Raw genomic sequence first — 18,177 nt, forward strand, 5'->3', positions numbered from 1 at the left:
TCCGGGTCTGCATGCAACACTCATCTCAATGGGCGAAAGAACGGTGAGATTTTCGGTGTGAACGGAACGAGATGGTAACAAACCACGTCCATCAATTGTAAACAAATAATACATAAATATAGCACGGTGACACACAGGGGAGGGGGTCAATGCCCCCCTCCAGCGCTCTAACATAAGGTGGGGGAAAAGCCCTAATAGTCCTAAGTTAACTAGTCTTTCATGGTTGCTAGAGTTAGGTAGATTACATTTGCTTGTCCATTGTTTCAGTCTAATATGTTTTCATGTTCTTATGAGCTTTACTACCATGTGCAGTGCTACTTGTGAGTTGCATTGAGACGCGGTTTTTTACCATCTCGTTGACGACACTAGCCTTCGTTGCCTCAGCTTCCAGTTGGCTGCTTTGTGTACGTCTTTAGTGAGTTTGTCAATCTGTCCTTATAAGGGTGGGGCGGGGGGTGAATGGGACAAGATGGTAAAAAACCGCGTCCATCAAGTGATGTAAACAAAAAAAATACATAAATATAGCACGGTGACACACAGGTGAGGGGGGCATTGCCTCCCCCGACACTCGAACATAAGGTGTATGTGTGGGGGTGGGGGGGAGGGGAGTGCTCTATGATTTTCGCGACATCCCACCGCCCAAGATCCTCTTCCCGATCTTCACACTGTCGCTGGGCATGATCTAGAGGCGATCATCATCAAAGAAGAGGAAATGAATGGATGCCAACATCTCTGGACTTGTATATAAACTTTCAAGTTCATGTGTGATGGAACGAGTCCAGATGGCGACATCGACACGTGCTCGATGGTCATTTGCGGAGCACTCGGTTGGCGCAAGCCCTTTATTTTTCTCTTATGAGCCTTGTCATCGAAATCTGAGATGTCGTTGGCGTGTGTTTGGTAGCTAGGTCAGCTAGCGGCGAGTTTTTTGCTTCATATTCCGCGACGGTGATGTGGCAGGGTATGTGACCGTTTAGGATCAATTTTTTTAATTAACAAAAGGCATGTTTTTCTTGTCTTGTTATAAAATAGAAACAAGATTAGTGCATGCCAACTCACACACACTGGCTGCTAGGGAGCCGGCGTTCGTGCCGCCCCTTCCAAACCAAACCTCAACCACCAAGCCTGAGCCCGAGCCCAAACCCTGTCTATAAGCCACCCTCCCTCCTCCCCCGTCCCATCGGCACCACACCGTCTTCCTTGGTTCCGCCTCCCAGCCCCAACCCCAACCCGTCCCCGCCTCCCCCTTCCGTCCTCGGTGGCTTGGCTCCCTGCCGTCGGCTCGCCACGGTGCAAGGCAGAGCAGAGCAGAGGAGAGGAAATTGAATCGGAGAACCGGTTCCAATTTTTCCACCCATCGACTAGGCGGGATGGCTGATATAGCCCTCTTGCCGGTCACTAGGGACGGCGCGGAGGTCGGAGGAGGAGCCGCGAGTCCCAAGAAGAAGAAGACCATGACGTCACTCTACCTCACCTTCTTCGAGGCCGCCGCCGACGGCAAGAACCGTGCCTGTAGGCTCTGCAACAAGACATATTGCCTCACCACCGCCACCAGTAAGCAGAGCACCCACCCACCCCCCAATCCTTTTTACTTAAGGTTACACATCAAGAACACCGTCTAGTCTACGCATTAATTCATTGGCGTAGTGATACATGCACGCTGCTGAATTCAGCATCCGTTTATTTAGCTTGTAATAAACAACATTGTATTGCAAAATGAACAAATTTGATCCGAAATGAAAACTTTCCCCTAAAAAACTTTCTCAAGTTTATGGGTTTTCCAGAACCCGCCTCTCAAGTTGGCTTTTCAAAGAATAAAGAAGCAAAATTTCGTACATGCCACGAGAAGGGACGGAGCAAAAGCAACTTGGTGTTTGGAGTTTTCTCAAAAGCATCACATGGAATTGTCTCCCCCCCCTCTGGCCTTGGAGGGATATGTCAGACGCCGCCGAGACCTATTTGGCAGCTACGATGCCTTTGAGATGAGTTTAGGCCGCAACTTGGGCTTCAGCAATCGGCTATCCGGGCATCCAACATGCCCTTCCATTAATTGTTGGCTCTCTTTGTCGTTGTCGTGGAGTCGAAGCTACGGTGAAGTAAGTCCAGGCAGTGCTCGATGGCCGTTTGCGGAGGGCTCGGTCGGCGTGAGCCCCGCGTCTCCCCCCTTGCGAACCTTGGCATCGAAATCGAAGCTGTAGTTGATGCGTGTTGGTGCGAGGTAGCCACGTTGGCCGGTGCACGGTGACGAGTTGTGTTGCTGTCATATTCTGCGAGGTAATGTGCTAGGGTTTACAGCAGTTGAAGCTCCTCCATTCCTTTTAATTGACCGACGAAAATGACATGGTTTTTTTGTCTTGTGTTAAAAATAGAAAAGAGATATAGAAAAAAGATTGGCGACAGTCAGCTCGCACGCACGCGCCAGCTGCTGAGGGAGCCGGCTGGCGTTCGAGCCGCCCCTTGGTTCCGACCCAGACCCCGACCACCGAGCTCGAGCCTGAGCCCGAGCCCAAACCAAACCCTAGCTCCCCACCCGCCCAGATCGGCGCCGCGCCGCGCCGTCCTCCTCGGCTCCAGCCCCGGCCCCGGCCGCCCCCTACCGTCCTCGGCGCCTCGGCTCCCCGCCCCGCCCGCCGCCGCCGGCTCCAATCTTGCCGCGCTCCGTCGACCGACCGTGACCGGGATGGCTGACATGACCCTCCTGCCGGCCGCCGGCGACGGCGCGGAGGCCGCCAGGCCCAGGAAGAAGAAGACCATGAAGTCGCTCTACCTCGCCTTCTTCGACACCGCCGCCGACGGCCGCTCCCGCGCCTGCCGCCTCTGCGGCAAGTCCTACTGCCTCACCACCGCCACCGGTAAGCAAGCCGCAAGCGCACACCCGATGACCCAAACCCAATCTTTTTTTTTACTGAATGAAATCTTCAGAACGCAGCAAGAACACCGTCAGTCTGCGCATTGATTACATGCCCAAATTACTTTAGAACACATTTCCTCCATATTACTTACTTCCCAAATTACTTGTCTAGATACGGATGTATCCCACACTAAAACATTGTATACAAATCTAAGACAAGTAATTAGGGGCGGAGGGAGTATAAACTTCTTTTCTGAATCGGATGTATGTACTATGTAGACACGTTTCAGCGTGTTTGTTAACTCATTTCAGTGCGTATGTAGTCCATATTCAAATATCCAAAACATCTTATATTTGTGACCGGATCACCGGAGGGAGGAAATACTAACTAACATCCCTTTCACAACGGTTCCAATTGTGATGCAGGCAATCTGGGGAAGCACCTGAACAACCGGCACCCGGGCTACGACCAGCTCGCCGATCACCACCTGCATCTGCAGGGCGAAAATCCTGCCCAGAGTGCCATCTCCGGCATGTTTGCCAGGAGCAAGAAGCCGCAGGCCCCGGTGCGAGCTCACCCGCAACCTCAGCCTCAGCCGCAAGCACAGGTTCAGGTTCAGTCTGTTCAGGCTCAGGCGAAAGCGCGGGCCGTCCGCGCTCAGCCCAGCGCGAAGCCGGCGGTCGACGTCGACTACGTCAACTGGTTGCTCCTTCGGTGGCTCATCGGCTCCTCCTTCCCTCCCTCCACCCTCGAGGACAGCTCGTTTGTCGACAGCTGCAGGTATCTGAACCCGGCCGTCAGGCTCTGGCCGAAGGAGAAGGCTCAGGAGATCACCCTGCAGGTGTTCAAGAGCATGAAGGAGGATGTCAAGGCGTCCCTGCAGCGCGTCAGGTCACGGCTGTCCATCTCCCTTGACTTCTGGACTTCCTATGAGCAGATAGCGTACCTGTCTGTCAAGTGCCACTGGATCGACGAGAGCTGGGTCTCGCAGAAACTCCTGCTTGACGTGTGCCGGGTTCGGTGCCACTCCACCGGTGCTGACATTCTGCGAGTTCTGTTGGCTGTCTTGCAGGATTTTAACATTGACTTGAAAATCCTTGCTTGCACGCATAATAACAGCCAGCATGCCATCCATGCCTGTGAAGAGCTCAGGCGGGAGCTCGAGTCCCGTAAGCTCCCCTTCTGCTACATCCCCTGTGCCGCAAAGGCACTAGAGGTTATCATAGAAGATGGCCTGCAAAATGTGAAGCCTGTGCTGTCCAAGGCCCGCGAGTTTATCCTCGAGACCAATTCGAACCAGGAGATGATGGTGGATTTTAAGCACTGGACTGAAGTTTACCAGGAAGGCCCATGTAAATTCCCTCTTGATCATTCAGCAAATTGGAACGGCAGTTACAATGTGCTCGACATAGTAAATAAGGTACTGCACAGTCCATGCCTGCATCTTATTTTCCATCACGGTTGTTACTTCTTTTGTTCACGTTTTTTAATGTTTTTTCTTCAGGCCCCTAATGCGATGGATAACGCCATCAAGAAGTTTCAAGACAGTTTTGGTCCGAGGGACTGGGTTCTGAGTGACGAGGAGAAGTCAGTGTTGAATTCATTGCACCCGTACCTTGAGCCATTCTATAAAACTACGACCAACCTTTGTACTTGCAAATTACCAACTGTTGGGCTGGTCTTCTTCTTCATGGACCATGTCTTTGATTTGATCAATGCCTGCCGTGATAGCAGCCACCAGAAATTGTTTGAGAAAATCGCCAGAGACATGTCCAAGACGGCTCGTGACTTCACATCTCAAGCTTACAACATCTACACCTTCACGGCCGCAATTCTTGATCCAAGGATCAAAGGGGAGCTCATCCCTGAAGCCCTCAACTCCGCCAGCAACTTGGAGGACGCAAGGGACCATTTCGTCAGAGACTACAGCAGCATCTTCCAAGCTCCCGGAAATGGCTACAACACCCAACAAGACAACACCGAGGATGGTGGTGCGTTCTCCTTTGCCGAAGAGATTATCCGTAAGCGCCGTCGTGTCAGCATGAGCACTGCCGCTGATGAGCTCACTCAGTATCTTGCGGAGCCCCCCGCACCGATTTCCACTGATGCTCTTGAATGGTGGAGGGGGCACTCCTCCCGTTACCCACGGCTCTCGTTGATGGCCCGTGACTTTTTGGCAATCCAAGGGACATCGTTGGATCCTGAAGAACTTTTCACAAGCAAAGGGGACAGTATCCACAAGCAGCAGTACTGCCTTCCTCTTAGTAGCATGCAGGCTACAATGTGTATAAAATCATGGATGCAAAGCGGGTATCAGTTCAATTTTCAGTCGACCATTGTTGATTTCGAGAGGCTAATCGAGTCTGCTACTGCTCCTGATGCTGTGAATGGTCCAGAGTCTTCTTGAGGAATAAATGGTCAGAAATTCTGGATCCTAGATTAGTTCGGCGGCATCTGTTTCATGTACCATAGGTTCTCATCATGTAAATAGTTCATCTAAGCTGCAAATGCTGGTTTGTTGTAGTCTCTGCACAAAATCTCATAGTCAGAATTATGGTGAGCAGCCTGTGTTTTCAGAATCATGACATGTAAGAACCTTGGAAGTCATGGTAATCAGGAGCAACAATGCAATTCAGGTTTGTTTCCTGTGAAGATGGCTTAAATGCTTAATACCATAAGGAAGATACATGTCCCTTCATGTGATCAGAGGAGTCCCTTTTCTGCGCTTGACTCTATAATGGTGTAATTCTCTAGGCAGTTCGCTTCAGTTTTTTGTTATCTCAGTATTATTACTTTGCCATTACTACAGAGGATGGCAAAAGTGCTAGAGTTTAGTCCAAAATTACATCAATGGCATTCATTGGTTTCCACTCTAGTGTGCTGCAAAGGAAGATGGGCATCTGATTCTGAAGAAAACAAGAGAAGAAAAGAAATAATGGGCAAGTTATGTGCATTAAATTCATGTGATTTTATTGATTATTTTGTTGTTGCAGAGGAGAGAAAGCAACTTGAAGTTTGCGAGGAAGGTAATGCCGTAATGCTCCTCACGTCTCCTTGGCATCGGTTCAATCAAATTGTTTATGACATAGGGTGCCATGAATTCTCGGTATTGATGGTTTTAAATTTTTAAGATTTATGCTCGAAAGTCACATGGGAATGGACTGGGAAATGAGAATAATGCATAAAGTACTAGATGGTGTGCAAGAATCTTTAGATTTTATTCTGCTGGAATGTGACCTCACACAGGACAGACTGCCATGCCCACAGAAACACACACATGACACCTACTCCCTCCGTTCGGAAAAACTTGTCTTAGAAATGGATAAAATGGATGTATCTATAACTAAAACAAGTCTGGATACAACCATTTCTAGGACAAGTGTTTCCGAACGGAGGGAGTATGTTTTAGAACCTCCGAAGCACAATACTGCCAGTAAATATTTTGTGAGTGAAAATGCGTGGGAAACTGCTGGTAAAGTATTTTTTGTGAGGGAAAATGTGTGGGAAACTGCTGGTAAAATATTTCTTGTAATGTCCCTAATTGTTGAGATATGATGCATGAAACATCAATCGATTCATATTTTCCTAGGGAAACAAAACATCTTGTGAAGCTAAAATCATGGGACAGTGTTGACTTTGCTTCATGGCAACCATGCTTGGATCTTCATTCTGATTTGTTTGGCTTGTGCATTATATTGCATATTGCACCCGTTGTCAACAACTAGAGTAATGGAGTTTTCACATGGCCGAAACCGTGATCTGACCTTGGTTTTGCACGATTGGAACCTAGAAATCTCTGGATCTTAGGACCACATGACATGATCACTGTTTTTCTTTTCTGCATTCAAGGCACCGACCAGTTGCATGACGCAGCATCTCCCTGTATCATTTCCTGCCTTCCTGGCCATCATTATACCGCACTGATTAGGGATTAGCAGCATTTCAACGACATTGTTTATCATAATCGGATCGGTTATCTCGTGATGGATGACGTAAATGACAGTCGGTTCCACATGTCAAGCATCTGATGATGTGTTGTCGTGCACTTATTAGCATTAATAGGTGCGATCGTCAGCTACAATCTCTTTCTTTTATTCAGAAGAAGCATTTTAGAGCACCTAATGCACCCTTGTTTTTTCCCATCTAGCTCTCAAGTTTCTTCATCCAGCATTCTAATTATCTCAGATTTATGTGGTATACAGGATGAATATCATCATTTTTTCTACATCAAATGATCATAATTTTCCTCAAATTCTTACACAAACTTTAGAAAGTGATAATTAACTGCAAGTTTCAGTTTACCATTCTCAAGCGCGAGTTTCAGTAGTTTAGAAAGTGACAATTTTCTTGCTTTGTCTTTTTCGGAAAGTTGTACGTATTTTCATACTGCTATTGGATGCTTCCTTCATTTAGTTCTTAACTTTCTACATCGAGCATTTCAGTTATTTCTGACCAGCTTCTAAGAAAAATGCTGTCGTCGGGTCATTTGGAACGCAACAAATGCACAGAAAACAACTCGATTCCGGCATGAATGGGAATTTTTTTCTCTACCTTGTTATTTTGAGTAAAATGCCACTTCTCAACTCCTATTTGCAACTAACTGCTACAATAAAGATGACCCCTTTTTGAGTTTTTCTTCCTCTTTTTACCTCTCTAGTTGTGAATTATTCCAGATATTGTACCATTTTACCAACCTTCCCCATCCTGACATCTCGAGACCACTTTATCGACACTGGAAATTAGTTATTACTTTCTTAAAATCACATATTGCTCATTTAACACCACCTTGAGGGGCACTTGTTCCAAAAGACTGTATTAATTATAATCTAAAGTATGTAATTTTTCCATGATTAATTAATTAACTTCGTATCGGTAACTAAATTAAGTGGAAGACAATTTTAAAATATATGATAAATGAAATGAAATTGCGAATTCGGGATTCAAGAACATTTAAGGAATCAAAAAGCAACACTATAATCACTCAGTAGAATTAAGAGAATTTCCACATGAGGCTGTTGGGATGGGGGAAACATGTGGAAATAATGCATGACTATGGGTAAAATTAGAAACACAATTTTTAGCCGGGTAACTTTTGACACTTCCAGACAAATAAAGGGGTAAAAAGTGAAATTTAACTCTTACGGTAAATTCTTGCGCGGATTCAACAGTGACCATAGACCACGAGAAACTACAGCTTGTCGCAAACGATGGTGCAATTAGATCAACATTTTTTTACTCAGCAACAATGTCTTTTAGTTGTTGAGGAATTGTCTCCACTCTAGTGAGACATGATGGCATCATCAGCAGCCGCATCCTAAGGAGTTGTCTTGAGCCTCCTCTAATCACGCACTAACTGCAATTAATTCCAGTTGCATTACAAAACTGTTTGACCTGGAGAGAAGAAAACACAAGTAGCCGCACGATCTCCGATGTTTGCGAAAATGTTGGTAGCAGAAAATCTCTATACAAATTCTGTGGCGATTTACTTTGTTAACCAAGATCCCTTTTTGTTTGCGAAAAAGTTAATTAAGATCCCTGACAAATGCTCATTTGTCAATCTCAGATCTAGACCCCGTGAAATAATAAGGTTTGCACGATTCATGGATGGATGGATGCTACTCAGGCCCGCCGCCCAATTGACGCGAAATTGATTTTAACTACTTTCATCTAACTTGTAAAAACTTTGTATCCCTTTGATCTTTGGTTCAAATTAATAAAGTGTGGGGATCCCTCAAAAAAAAAAAAACTACGTTCATCTCAGGAAGGCTCCCTGTTGCCATTTCAGGATTTAGGGTTCCTTTGATTGAAAGGAACTTGGATCCAAACCCCTGAGGTTTAGTTTGGATCCTTGGAATTTCAAAGGGATTTTTTTAGAGAATGTGAATGAATCCTTAGGGATTCTTTTTCTTTCCTGAGGATTGGTTTGCATTCAAACCACTTTGTACAGTTCCTTTGTTTTTCATGTGGTGTCAAATACCCTTTGATCTAAATCCCCATAGCTCAGTTTTCTAGTTCGAAGAACTCAAGATAACAACATTTCAATGAATCCGATCGTGCGTTGTTCTTGTAAATCAAGGAGAGGATCTTATGTTCCCTGCAAAAGAAGAAGAGGGTTTTATGTTTCAATAGAAACAACTTTATTTTCGTTGCACGCGATGGCGGGACCCTGTCTAGGTTTCACTAAGCTGTGTAACATCATGTTCCTCTAAGTTTTATTGGACTAGTTACAGTGATCGGAACTTCAAATCCCGATCACATAAAAAACAAGGAGAATTGATCTAAAAGGAGTGAAACAAAAAACATGATCTGCCATGTATTTTTACAGAGCTTGTGCTCTCTTTTCTGTTCTGATCTTACACGTGCCGCGATCATCTAAAACTTGGGTAAAAAATTCAACATGGATGCATGCATCCATGGCCTAGGGTTGCTGCTGAGAAGACAGGATGGCGTCCAGGGCGGTCTTCACTTGGGAGAGCTCCGGCGCCTTCCCCCCTTGCACCGGCCAGAACTCGTCGGTCGCCAGCACCTGCGCAAACACACCGAATATGCACGAACCGGGTTATAATTCATACATCAGACATGAGACTGCATGTAGTTCATAGAAGTGAATTGGGTCGAAAGAGTAGTCGACGCATTGATAACCGATTGCCGCATACCTTGACTTGCAGCTGCAGGAACTTGACATAGGTGATTGCCTTCTCGAGCATGGTGACCATGTCCACCTACGCGAGTTGGTTTCATTCAGAAAATTAGCAACTAATGACCATGACCAGGTCATTTTTTCACACAAAAACTGTGCTGAGGCATGAGAAGAAATCATGGTACGCACCTTTGTGCCATTGGGGACCAGATCCTGCAGAACTTTGAGCCTCTCGCTGATGCGCTCTCTTCGGACCTAAAGATCCATGATCGATCGAGTAACTTGGATTAGTTCGGCTTCGTCGAAGCAATTTTCTTGCAGTGCAAAGAATCTTGCCACCACAACAATAGGGAGAAATTGATCCATGCTGCCTGTATATGTACCTTTGCAACGGCGCTCTGAGGGTCCTTTGTAGGCACAACTTTGGCCTTGCTCTTCCTGCCTCCTCCACACTGCTTCTTCACCGCCGCTTGCGCCTCACCACCCTTCACAGATAAACACAGATCAGATTATTCACTTAAATAGATTTGATGCAAAGTTTGTGTAGGTAACAACATATTCTCATGAATGCATAGAAAAAAATTAATCTGATGTAGGTAGTTACCGAGCTCGAGCGCTTCTGCGCAGACTTGGCCGGCTGCTTGATGCTGCTCTCCTGGATTTCTGGGACGACATCGGCCGACCCTGGGTTCATGAACCCAAACTTGGCAGCGCCATGCTGATCGGCCATGGTGTCCATCCAGAGCGCACAGTCATCGTCACCTGTGCTGGAATTACAAGCCAGCTGATGACCGGCACCGCCGGCATGCTCAAAGCTGAGCACCGAAGAGGTGGAGCTGGAGGAGGCGCCGGGCGTCCCACCGGAGGCGTTGTACGCCCAGCTGTAGTAGTCCGCCGCTGCTGACCCGCACCCGCCTTTGAAGTTATCGACGAAGGAGAGCTGGGGGAGGGCGGTGGCGGTGTCGCCCTCCTCATCATCACCGTCGACGACCACGCCGTGGTAGCCGAAGAGCTCGAGGGACATGGAGGAGGGCTCGTCATCGTACATCGCCCGGAGCTCCCGCGTGGTGGCCCGCTTGCACGCCATTGGCTAGCTAGGCAGCTTGCTGCTCTGTGTCACTGTTCCCTACCTAGGTGAGATCGAGCTACTGGTGACGGTGTTCCGGGAAGCTACTACTAGCTAGGGTTCAGGGCAGCTCTTGGCAGCTAGCTAGCTAAGCTCTGTGAATGCATGAGACGTGCAAGCATGCGGCTACTTATATAGAGTGAGCGGTTTCTTAATCGAGTAGGCGCTAGTGTGGAGCTTAATGAGCCAGCAAGGTCTTGAGCTGTCAGTGGAATATAGGGGTCAAGTGCAAAGAGGGAGACAGACAGCAGTGGACCCATGATTAATTCCCTTGTTATGCTCAGCTAAGTAAGGTGATTAAGTAGTAGTAGTAGAAGTGGAGCTAACCCTAGCCCCTCCCCCCATGTTCCAGTGCCACATAATCTACACTCCTCCACATCCGGGCTCTCTCTTCACGTGGCATTCAAGGCCAAGTTGATGCTGTTTACATTAGTTAAACAAGGTGGTGATGACGTTGTGACAAGCTTGTATTCAATTGAAGGTTAGCATGCATGAAACAAGCCAGCTTGCTGGGGAACTGCAATGCAAATAATTAGCTGGGATGTCATGCTCCCATAAATGCAGCCTCTCAACCTCCATTGCCATGGCTAGCTAAGCTGTAGCTAGCTAGCCCATGTGTAAGGTAGCCAAGCAAAAATATGTGTAGGTTCTTCTAGGGTACCTTCAATTATTTCCCTGGTATATTGATCAACCGTACGCCGTACGAGAGTACATATTTCTTCTATATATTTAGGTTACAAAATATTGGTCCGGTTTAGGTACCTGCTAGCAGAGCACCAATAATGGTTACATCCAAAACAAGAAACTATCTCCTACTACTTCCACTGGAAGCAAATTATAGTTTCTTGTGTTCACTGTAATATATATTTCTTGTATGGACACGAACTTCACCTTCATTAACAAACGTGGCTCAAAACTACTGGACCAAATGCAGACATGCAGTAAACTGAGCGGAAGCATCCATCCATGCATGCATATCCTACGCACATGGGAAATCGTTTGTTATTCACACGTACTCCCTCTGTAAACTAATATAAGAGCGTTTAGATCACTATTTTTAGTATTCTAAACGCTCTTATATTAGTTTACGGAGGAAGTACCTTAAAAGAATATCTTGTGCCGGGCGATGCGTAGGATAAACACCCCATGGACATCTCACGCGGATCAGGATCTGCCTCCAGCTTCGACGTGCGCTCACGATCGACCCGGTAAATTCCCCCTAATTAATGAGAGCAGTGTGGCCTTTCAAAGCTTCACATGGCCTAGCTAGCAGAGCTCGGCACTGCAAGTGTCACACTTATTGCAGGAGCATAAACAAAGCCCTCCCCCCCGAGTAAACTGATAAACCCTGGACGTGCGACGCACCCACATCGTCTTTCCCTACCAACCCAACCCGACGGAGCTCAGCCCCGTGCACCTCGCTGTAGGAATACATATTGGAAACGACGTACAGTGTACTATAATAAGCCATCTCCGTGACTAGTTGACTAGACAAGGACGTCTACAATTATACATACATGCTAGGGTTCGAGTAAACAAGTACTGCTGCACGCCTATACTATTCCCCGTCGATCAGGCAGATGCATGCTAGGGTTCGAGTAAACAAGTAGGGCTGATCCTTCGAGCAGCCAGGCATCTGCAGATCGATATTCTAGTGTTTCTTATCTGAATTATCCCGTCCTTTCTTTCTTATCTGAATTCACTAATGGTTTTCTTTCCTATCTGAATTCTGTAATGGCTGTACAGCTACAGGTTATGATACCAAGGCTAGCTAGCTGCCCCTTTGCCGACCGCGGCACGCGTACCCACCCACCATCTTGTCCCTAAGCAGCTATAGTCAATACTCGCTACTTACTGATGAGTAACGCCAGCATTCCAATGGTGTCCAGGCTATATATACTACTGACAGTAGGATATGCAATGCAACTGAGGTTATTTATATAGACAAGAGTCTTTACCTCGTGGAGCCATCAAAACGCGTCTCCAAGTACGTGTTGCTTCGCAGTTACTTTTATGTAGGTACCCCTGTGGTTCAGGTCCAAGCATGCACTGCAAAACATAACCTGTTCAAGACTTGGATTCAGTAGTAATATGCTCGTGAATAATCGCTAGGCAGCGTTAACTCTACCTTGTCAGCGTTAACTCTACAAACGAGCTCTGAAATTCTTCAGTTATGGGACAGAAATTCAGTGCATCATGCAAGTCATTGATACCAAGTGAATCAGGATTTCAGCCATTGCTGAGACACTGCACCCTCAGCTCCAAGATAGCATTTCTAGTAACGCTTCTTTCACCCTTCAGTTAAAATTGGCACACAGAAGTATATTGCACCCTCGTTAAGCAATAACCATACCAAAACAATCATCATAATTCACTTCAAGGAGAAAATTTATATAACATGGCATCGTCAGAAATTTCAAAAACAAAGACTACATGATACTAGTAAGCTTTGTGTTGCGTACATGACATGCCTACTGGCACTAGATTATAATGGGACCTGTTTGGCCCAATTTAAGCTTTGGCCTTATTAGTTAAATAAGCATAACAAGTTAAGTTAGGACTTCGAACCAAACAGCTAGCTTATCTGGGCTTAACGTTAAATAGACATCATCCCTGCCATAACATAGTCAAAGCAAATATGGCCGAATTTAAGCTTTGGCCTATTATTTAAGTAACCTTAACCAGTTAAGTTAGGACTTTGAACCAAACAGCCAGCTTATTCGGGCTTAACGTTAAACAGAACAGCCCTGCCATAATAGATTCAAAGCATGCAAATGGGCCACAATTAGGGAGCAGCTCATGACTTGTTAGTTTGGTTGCCCAAAATAGCTTCAGACTTATCTATAAGCTATAAGGCAGTTGAGCACCTTACAGGATAAGCTTAGTAGCTCACAGAAATTGTATAGCACAAGCAAGTATACAGCCAACTAAATTACTAGATCTTTAACTGTCTAGTACAGTCACTTGTTTCAGGAATCAAAGAAGTTTATAACAGTACAAAGAGTAAAACATTGTCTTTGCTAGGGACAGATCTTCCAAGAATCAGGCACTTCCCTTGGAACAGTTGAAGTATTGAACACCTAGACGATTTCAAGTTGATGAGAATAAAGTTGGTCATCTACCGCATAATAATGTACTCCCTCCGTCCCAAAATTCTTGTCTTAAATTTGTCTAAATACGAATGTATCTAATACTAAAACATGAGTTGATACATCTGTATTTAGACAAATCTAAGACAAGAATTTTGGGACGGAGGGAGTATTAGACTATATATGTCAGGGCCTCGGGCTATAACCTGGCTATTATTCAATATATCCCTTTTGGCTGGGGTATCAAGGAACTCACATAAATATCTCTTTGGTCCCATACTCACTCACAGGAGTGCCATCAACAACTGGATTTGTGGCAATGTTTGGGGAGAAAGAATGAATGCCAAGTAGGCCCCGAACTGGGTGACGCGTCCGCCTCGTGGCGAATACCAGGGTTAAATTCAGTCAAACGACATTAAGAGTACAGGATCCTAAACCGGACCGTTGCAGAGTTCAAAGTTGAAATGAGAACCGGGGGAGAGTTCAAAGTTAAGACCTTTTTGACCAAAAAATCATCCTATATATCATTGCCTCAATTCTCAGTTGAAATGCCAAAATAAATAGATAGATACAAGCAGGTACATATGAAGCAGCAAAGAAATATAGGGGGTGTATTCATGTTTAAGAGATATAAGAGATCTGCTGCAATTTCAGCCATGGGCCACAAACTCCACTACAAATACGTTTCTGTAAATATCTGAAGATATAACTGAAATGAAGCAACAAGAGGTAATCCCATACTAGCAACTTAGCATTACAAAGTCCCGGGAAACAGAAAAACAAGTACCATGAGGTTGCATCACAATCTGAAGAAAACTGTTACTTCTAAGTGTTCGACAGATGAAACATTACCAAGAGCCACCACTTCACTTGTTCACCTACTGGAGCACTCGAGCACCTTGCTGTAGGCCGTAACTACGAATCCACACCTAATGATGCCATCTGTCTGTCGAGCTCATTGCCAGCCTTCTTCAGAAACACATCCCAGCCACTGCCATCCCCCCAATCCAGCATATCATACGGAATTGCTGTCATTAACCCTGGCCTCACCGCACCCTGCTGCATCACCACTCGAAACTCCAGCTCGTCCTCTGCTCTCTGCTCCTCCTCAAGCTCCTCCCATGTGAACAGCAGCGGCAGGGTATAGCCGCCCCAAGGATTGAAGTCGATCAGCTTCACCCGACCATCGGCTCTCACATACACATCAAACGTGTAATTCTCTGAAGCAAACTGTGGCTCGATGAATTCTTCGAAGAAATCCTCGATCTTGGGCTGTACCTCAGCGCTCCACCCAGGCAGAGAAGGGTAGTAGGCAGACGGGTCCCTCTGCGACACACCGACCAGCTTCCGCCCCCGCACAAAGCAGCGGAACTCCGACTCGGGGCGGAGGCCTGGGTACCACTTGCGGAGCGCGAGGTAGTACTGGAACCCGTCGTCCACCCAAGTCTCATCATCATCACTGCTTTCTTGCTCAGCATCCTCTTCCGGCGCATCACTCCCACCGCCGCGGGCATCATCACTGCTTTCTTGCTCAGCATCCTCTTCCGGCGCATCACTCCCACCGCCGCGGGCACCTACCTCGCTGCAGTTCTCACCAGGGTCACTCAGACTACCCTCTGCGGCATTCCGTCGAACACGGTTGGCGCGCACGAAGTCCTGGCAGGAGGGGCGCGCGGAGACGAGGTCGTGGGCGACGCAGTCGGAGGCGCGGAGCAGCATGGCGACCTCGGCGAAGCAGGTGCAGCGGACGGTGCCGTCGGCGGCCATGAAGACGGCGTCCTTGGGCGCGCTCCAGTTGAGCTTGGGGAGCGCGGCCCCGCCGAGGTCGGCGATGGCGGCGTCCACCGCGGCCTCGAGCTCCGGGAACGCGGGCGGGAGCAGGCCCTCGCCCTCGTCGTCGGAGTCGGAGTCGCCGAAGAGGGGGTCGGTGTTGTCGCGGTCGAGGAGGGAGACGGGGTCCGGGAAGTGGCCCTGGAGCGGCGGGAAGGGCGCGCGGCCGGAGGTGAGCGTCGGGAGGACGAAGGGGAGCGGCCCCTGATCGCCCTCGTCGGGGTCGGGGTAGGCGGTCCGGCCGGCGAGGTAGCGGAGGAAGGCAGCCGGGAGCGGGATGATGGCGGTGGGGACCGTGTGGCGCCGGAACGCCGGGTACCACTCCTGGATCTGGCAGCGGAGCAGCTCCTCCAGCAGCATCTCCGCCGGCTCGTCGGCTGCCTCGCTTTGGGCAGGGTTCGGCGGCGGCGGCGGTCCTCGTCGCCGGCGTCGTGCTCGTGGTGAGAAGGCCGGGCTGCGAAAGAGGAGGACTTCAGGAGGGTTGCGTTGGGCCTAACTAGTATGTGCGCCGTTCACAAGCAAGGGTACAGGCCGTTGGCCCATAACTTTAGGACATTTGTACTTTTCTTTCTTTTTCAACTATGAAATTTCATTTCTTCCCTCAAAAAAATAAAAAAAAAATGAAATTTCATTTCAATTAACCACTGTGCCCGGCAATCAAGTCTCGGATAAAGTTAGGAGCAGCGCCCGGCCATACAGCTTGGGACACATGCACCATCTTCGACCCGTGCATCGCTAGAGTATCTGAAAAGTACCTTGCCTTCAGAACTCGCCCGCACAAACTATTCGGGTTTTGGAGCAGCCACCATCCCTGCTTTGCCAACATTGCCATATTAAAAATATGCAGATCTTTATAGCCCAAACCTCCATCTTTCTTCGGTAAAGTAAGTCTCTCTGCTGACAGCCAATGAATTTTCTTATCATGGTCCTGCTGCGCCCAGAAGTACCTACAAATCATGGCTGTCATCTGTTCACATAGCCCCTTAGTAAAATCAAAAACTGACATCGCGTATGTCGGAATAGCTTGTGCACATGCTTTAATCAGTATCTCTTTCCCAGCCTTGCTCAACATTTTCTCCATCCATCCTTGGATCCGTTTCCACACGCGGTCCTTAATATAAGCAAACACTTTGTTCTTGGAGTGACCCACAAACACCGGCAGGCCCAAATATTTTTCATTCCAAGTCTCCTTTTGCAGCCCCATGTTGTTCATCATACCTCTCCTATCTCTTTCTTTCGTGTTCTTGCTGAACATGATTGACGTCTTGTCCGTATTGATTGTCTGCCCCGAACAATCCTCATACAAATTTAGAATATGTTGCAAATGAAGTGTACTTTCCTCTGAGACCTTCAGAAGAATCAATAGTCATCTGCAAACAGTAGATGATTAAAGCTCGCCGCATTTTGAAAAATCTTTACCCCTTCTAGCTGACCATTCATCTCAGCACTATTCAGTAGACATGAGAAAGCCTCGGCGCAAAACAGAAACAAATAGGGGAGATAGGATCACCCCATCGAAGACCCTTACCTAGCGTGATTTCCTCCGTGAGCATGTCATTAACCCTAAATTTGTACTTCACCGTACGACAACATTTCATTATTAAATTAACCCATTCCTCAGAAAACCCCATCTTTGACATCATAGCCTCCAAAAAATCCCACTTGACCCTGTCATAAGCCTTACTCATATCCAACTTCAACGCCACATATCCCACCCCACCATACCTCCTATTCTGCATAAAGTGTGTCGCCTCATAAGCTAGCAAAATATTATCTGTAATCAACCGACCCGGAACGAAAGCACTTTGGTTCGGGGCTATAATCTCGGGCAAAATCATTTTCAATCGATTTGCCAACACTTTTGACACTAGCTTCTATACCACGTTGCACAAACTGATGGGTCTGAGATCCTTCATTCTTTCCGGGTTATTGACCTTTGGGATGAGTACTACACATGTTTCATTCCGCTCCAGTGAACTTTTCTTGTTTATAAACTTCCCCCAAAAAACCTTAAAAAACTTCCCTAGAAAAAACATTCTCCAAAAAAATTCTTACGTTTTTTCAGGAAATTTTTGATCTATCCACCATGCCATGGTAGTACAAAGAACACAGGAACAACACAAAAACTACACCCACATCCGTAGACCACCTAGTGAGGACTGCAAGCACTCACTACCGGGAAAAGGATTATAGGCGGGCTCAAATTACTAGCGGACATGGTCAAGAACTGATACGTATTCGCTGGGTCAGGGACGCCATGTCTGGTTTGGCCAATCCCATGACCTGGCCATGGGCAGCCCGACCCGAAAATCCCGGGCCGGGCTAAGACCAAGTGTGCCATCGGGCCGAGCTCGGGCCTGGAAACTGAGCCCGACGGGCAGGTCGGTCCGGGCTCAGGCCTGCACAAAACGTGTTTTAAGCCGTAGTTGGGCCGGGCCGACCGGGCCGTGTCAGGCATTCTCAGGCTCGGGCCGATTTGTAGGCCCGATGGCTGGGTCGGGCTGGGCTCGAGCCTGGGTTTTTAGCATCGGGCTTTTTTTTGACCTGGCCCGAAGCCCGGCCCGATTTGTGGTTTGTGATGAATAGAACTTGGCTTTCCCCCTAAAAAATCTATAAATTTTTGAAGTATTCATGCTATAT

General features: G+C 47.3%; 2 protein-coding genes across 2 annotated transcripts; both read right to left on the reverse strand.

The window, feature by feature from the left end:
- Nucleotides 1-9,003: 9,003 nt before the first annotated feature.
- Nucleotides 9,004-10,703, reverse strand: LOC119270902 (transcription factor bHLH113-like). Its single transcript, XM_037552918.1, has 5 exons — nucleotides 10,097-10,703; nucleotides 9,876-9,977; nucleotides 9,682-9,747; nucleotides 9,509-9,574; nucleotides 9,004-9,378 (listed from the first exon to the last, which is right to left on the reverse strand). The coding sequence occupies exons 1-5, from the start codon at nucleotides 10,577-10,579 to the stop codon at nucleotides 9,271-9,273; spliced, it is 825 nt and encodes a 274-aa protein (XP_037408815.1). The 5' UTR covers nucleotides 10,580-10,703; the 3' UTR covers nucleotides 9,004-9,270.
- A 3,601-nt stretch (nucleotides 10,704-14,304) lies between these two features.
- Nucleotides 14,305-16,021, reverse strand: LOC119266600 (cell division cycle protein 123 homolog). Its single transcript, XM_037547833.1, has one exon. It carries the CDS (start codon nucleotides 15,895-15,897, stop codon nucleotides 14,623-14,625), a length of 1,275 nt encoding a protein of 424 aa, XP_037403730.1. The 5' UTR covers nucleotides 15,898-16,021; the 3' UTR covers nucleotides 14,305-14,622.
- Between the last annotated feature and the right edge of the window lie 2,156 nt (nucleotides 16,022-18,177).

Source organism: Triticum dicoccoides, chromosome 3A (genome assembly GCF_002162155.2).
Source record: "Triticum dicoccoides isolate Atlit2015 ecotype Zavitan chromosome 3A, WEW_v2.0, whole genome shotgun sequence".
NCBI lineage: Eukaryota > Viridiplantae > Streptophyta > Magnoliopsida > Poales > Poaceae > Triticum > Triticum dicoccoides.

Coding starts and splice junctions, on each gene's coding strand:
- LOC119270902 (XM_037552918.1), bottom strand. CDS start 10,579: ATGGCGTGCAAGCGGGCCACCACGCGGGAGCTCCGGGCGATGTACGAT. Junction 9,978..10,096: donor CGCAGAAGCGCTCGAGCTCG/GTAACTACCTAC, acceptor TTATCTGTGAAG/GGTGGTGAGGCGCAAGCGGC. Junction 9,748..9,875: donor CTCAGAGCGCCGTTGCAAAG/GTACATATACAG, acceptor ATGGATCTTTAG/GTCCGAAGAGAGCGCATCAG.
- LOC119266600 (XM_037547833.1), bottom strand. CDS start 15,897: ATGCTGCTGGAGGAGCTGCTCCGCTGCCAGATCCAGGAGTGGTACCCG.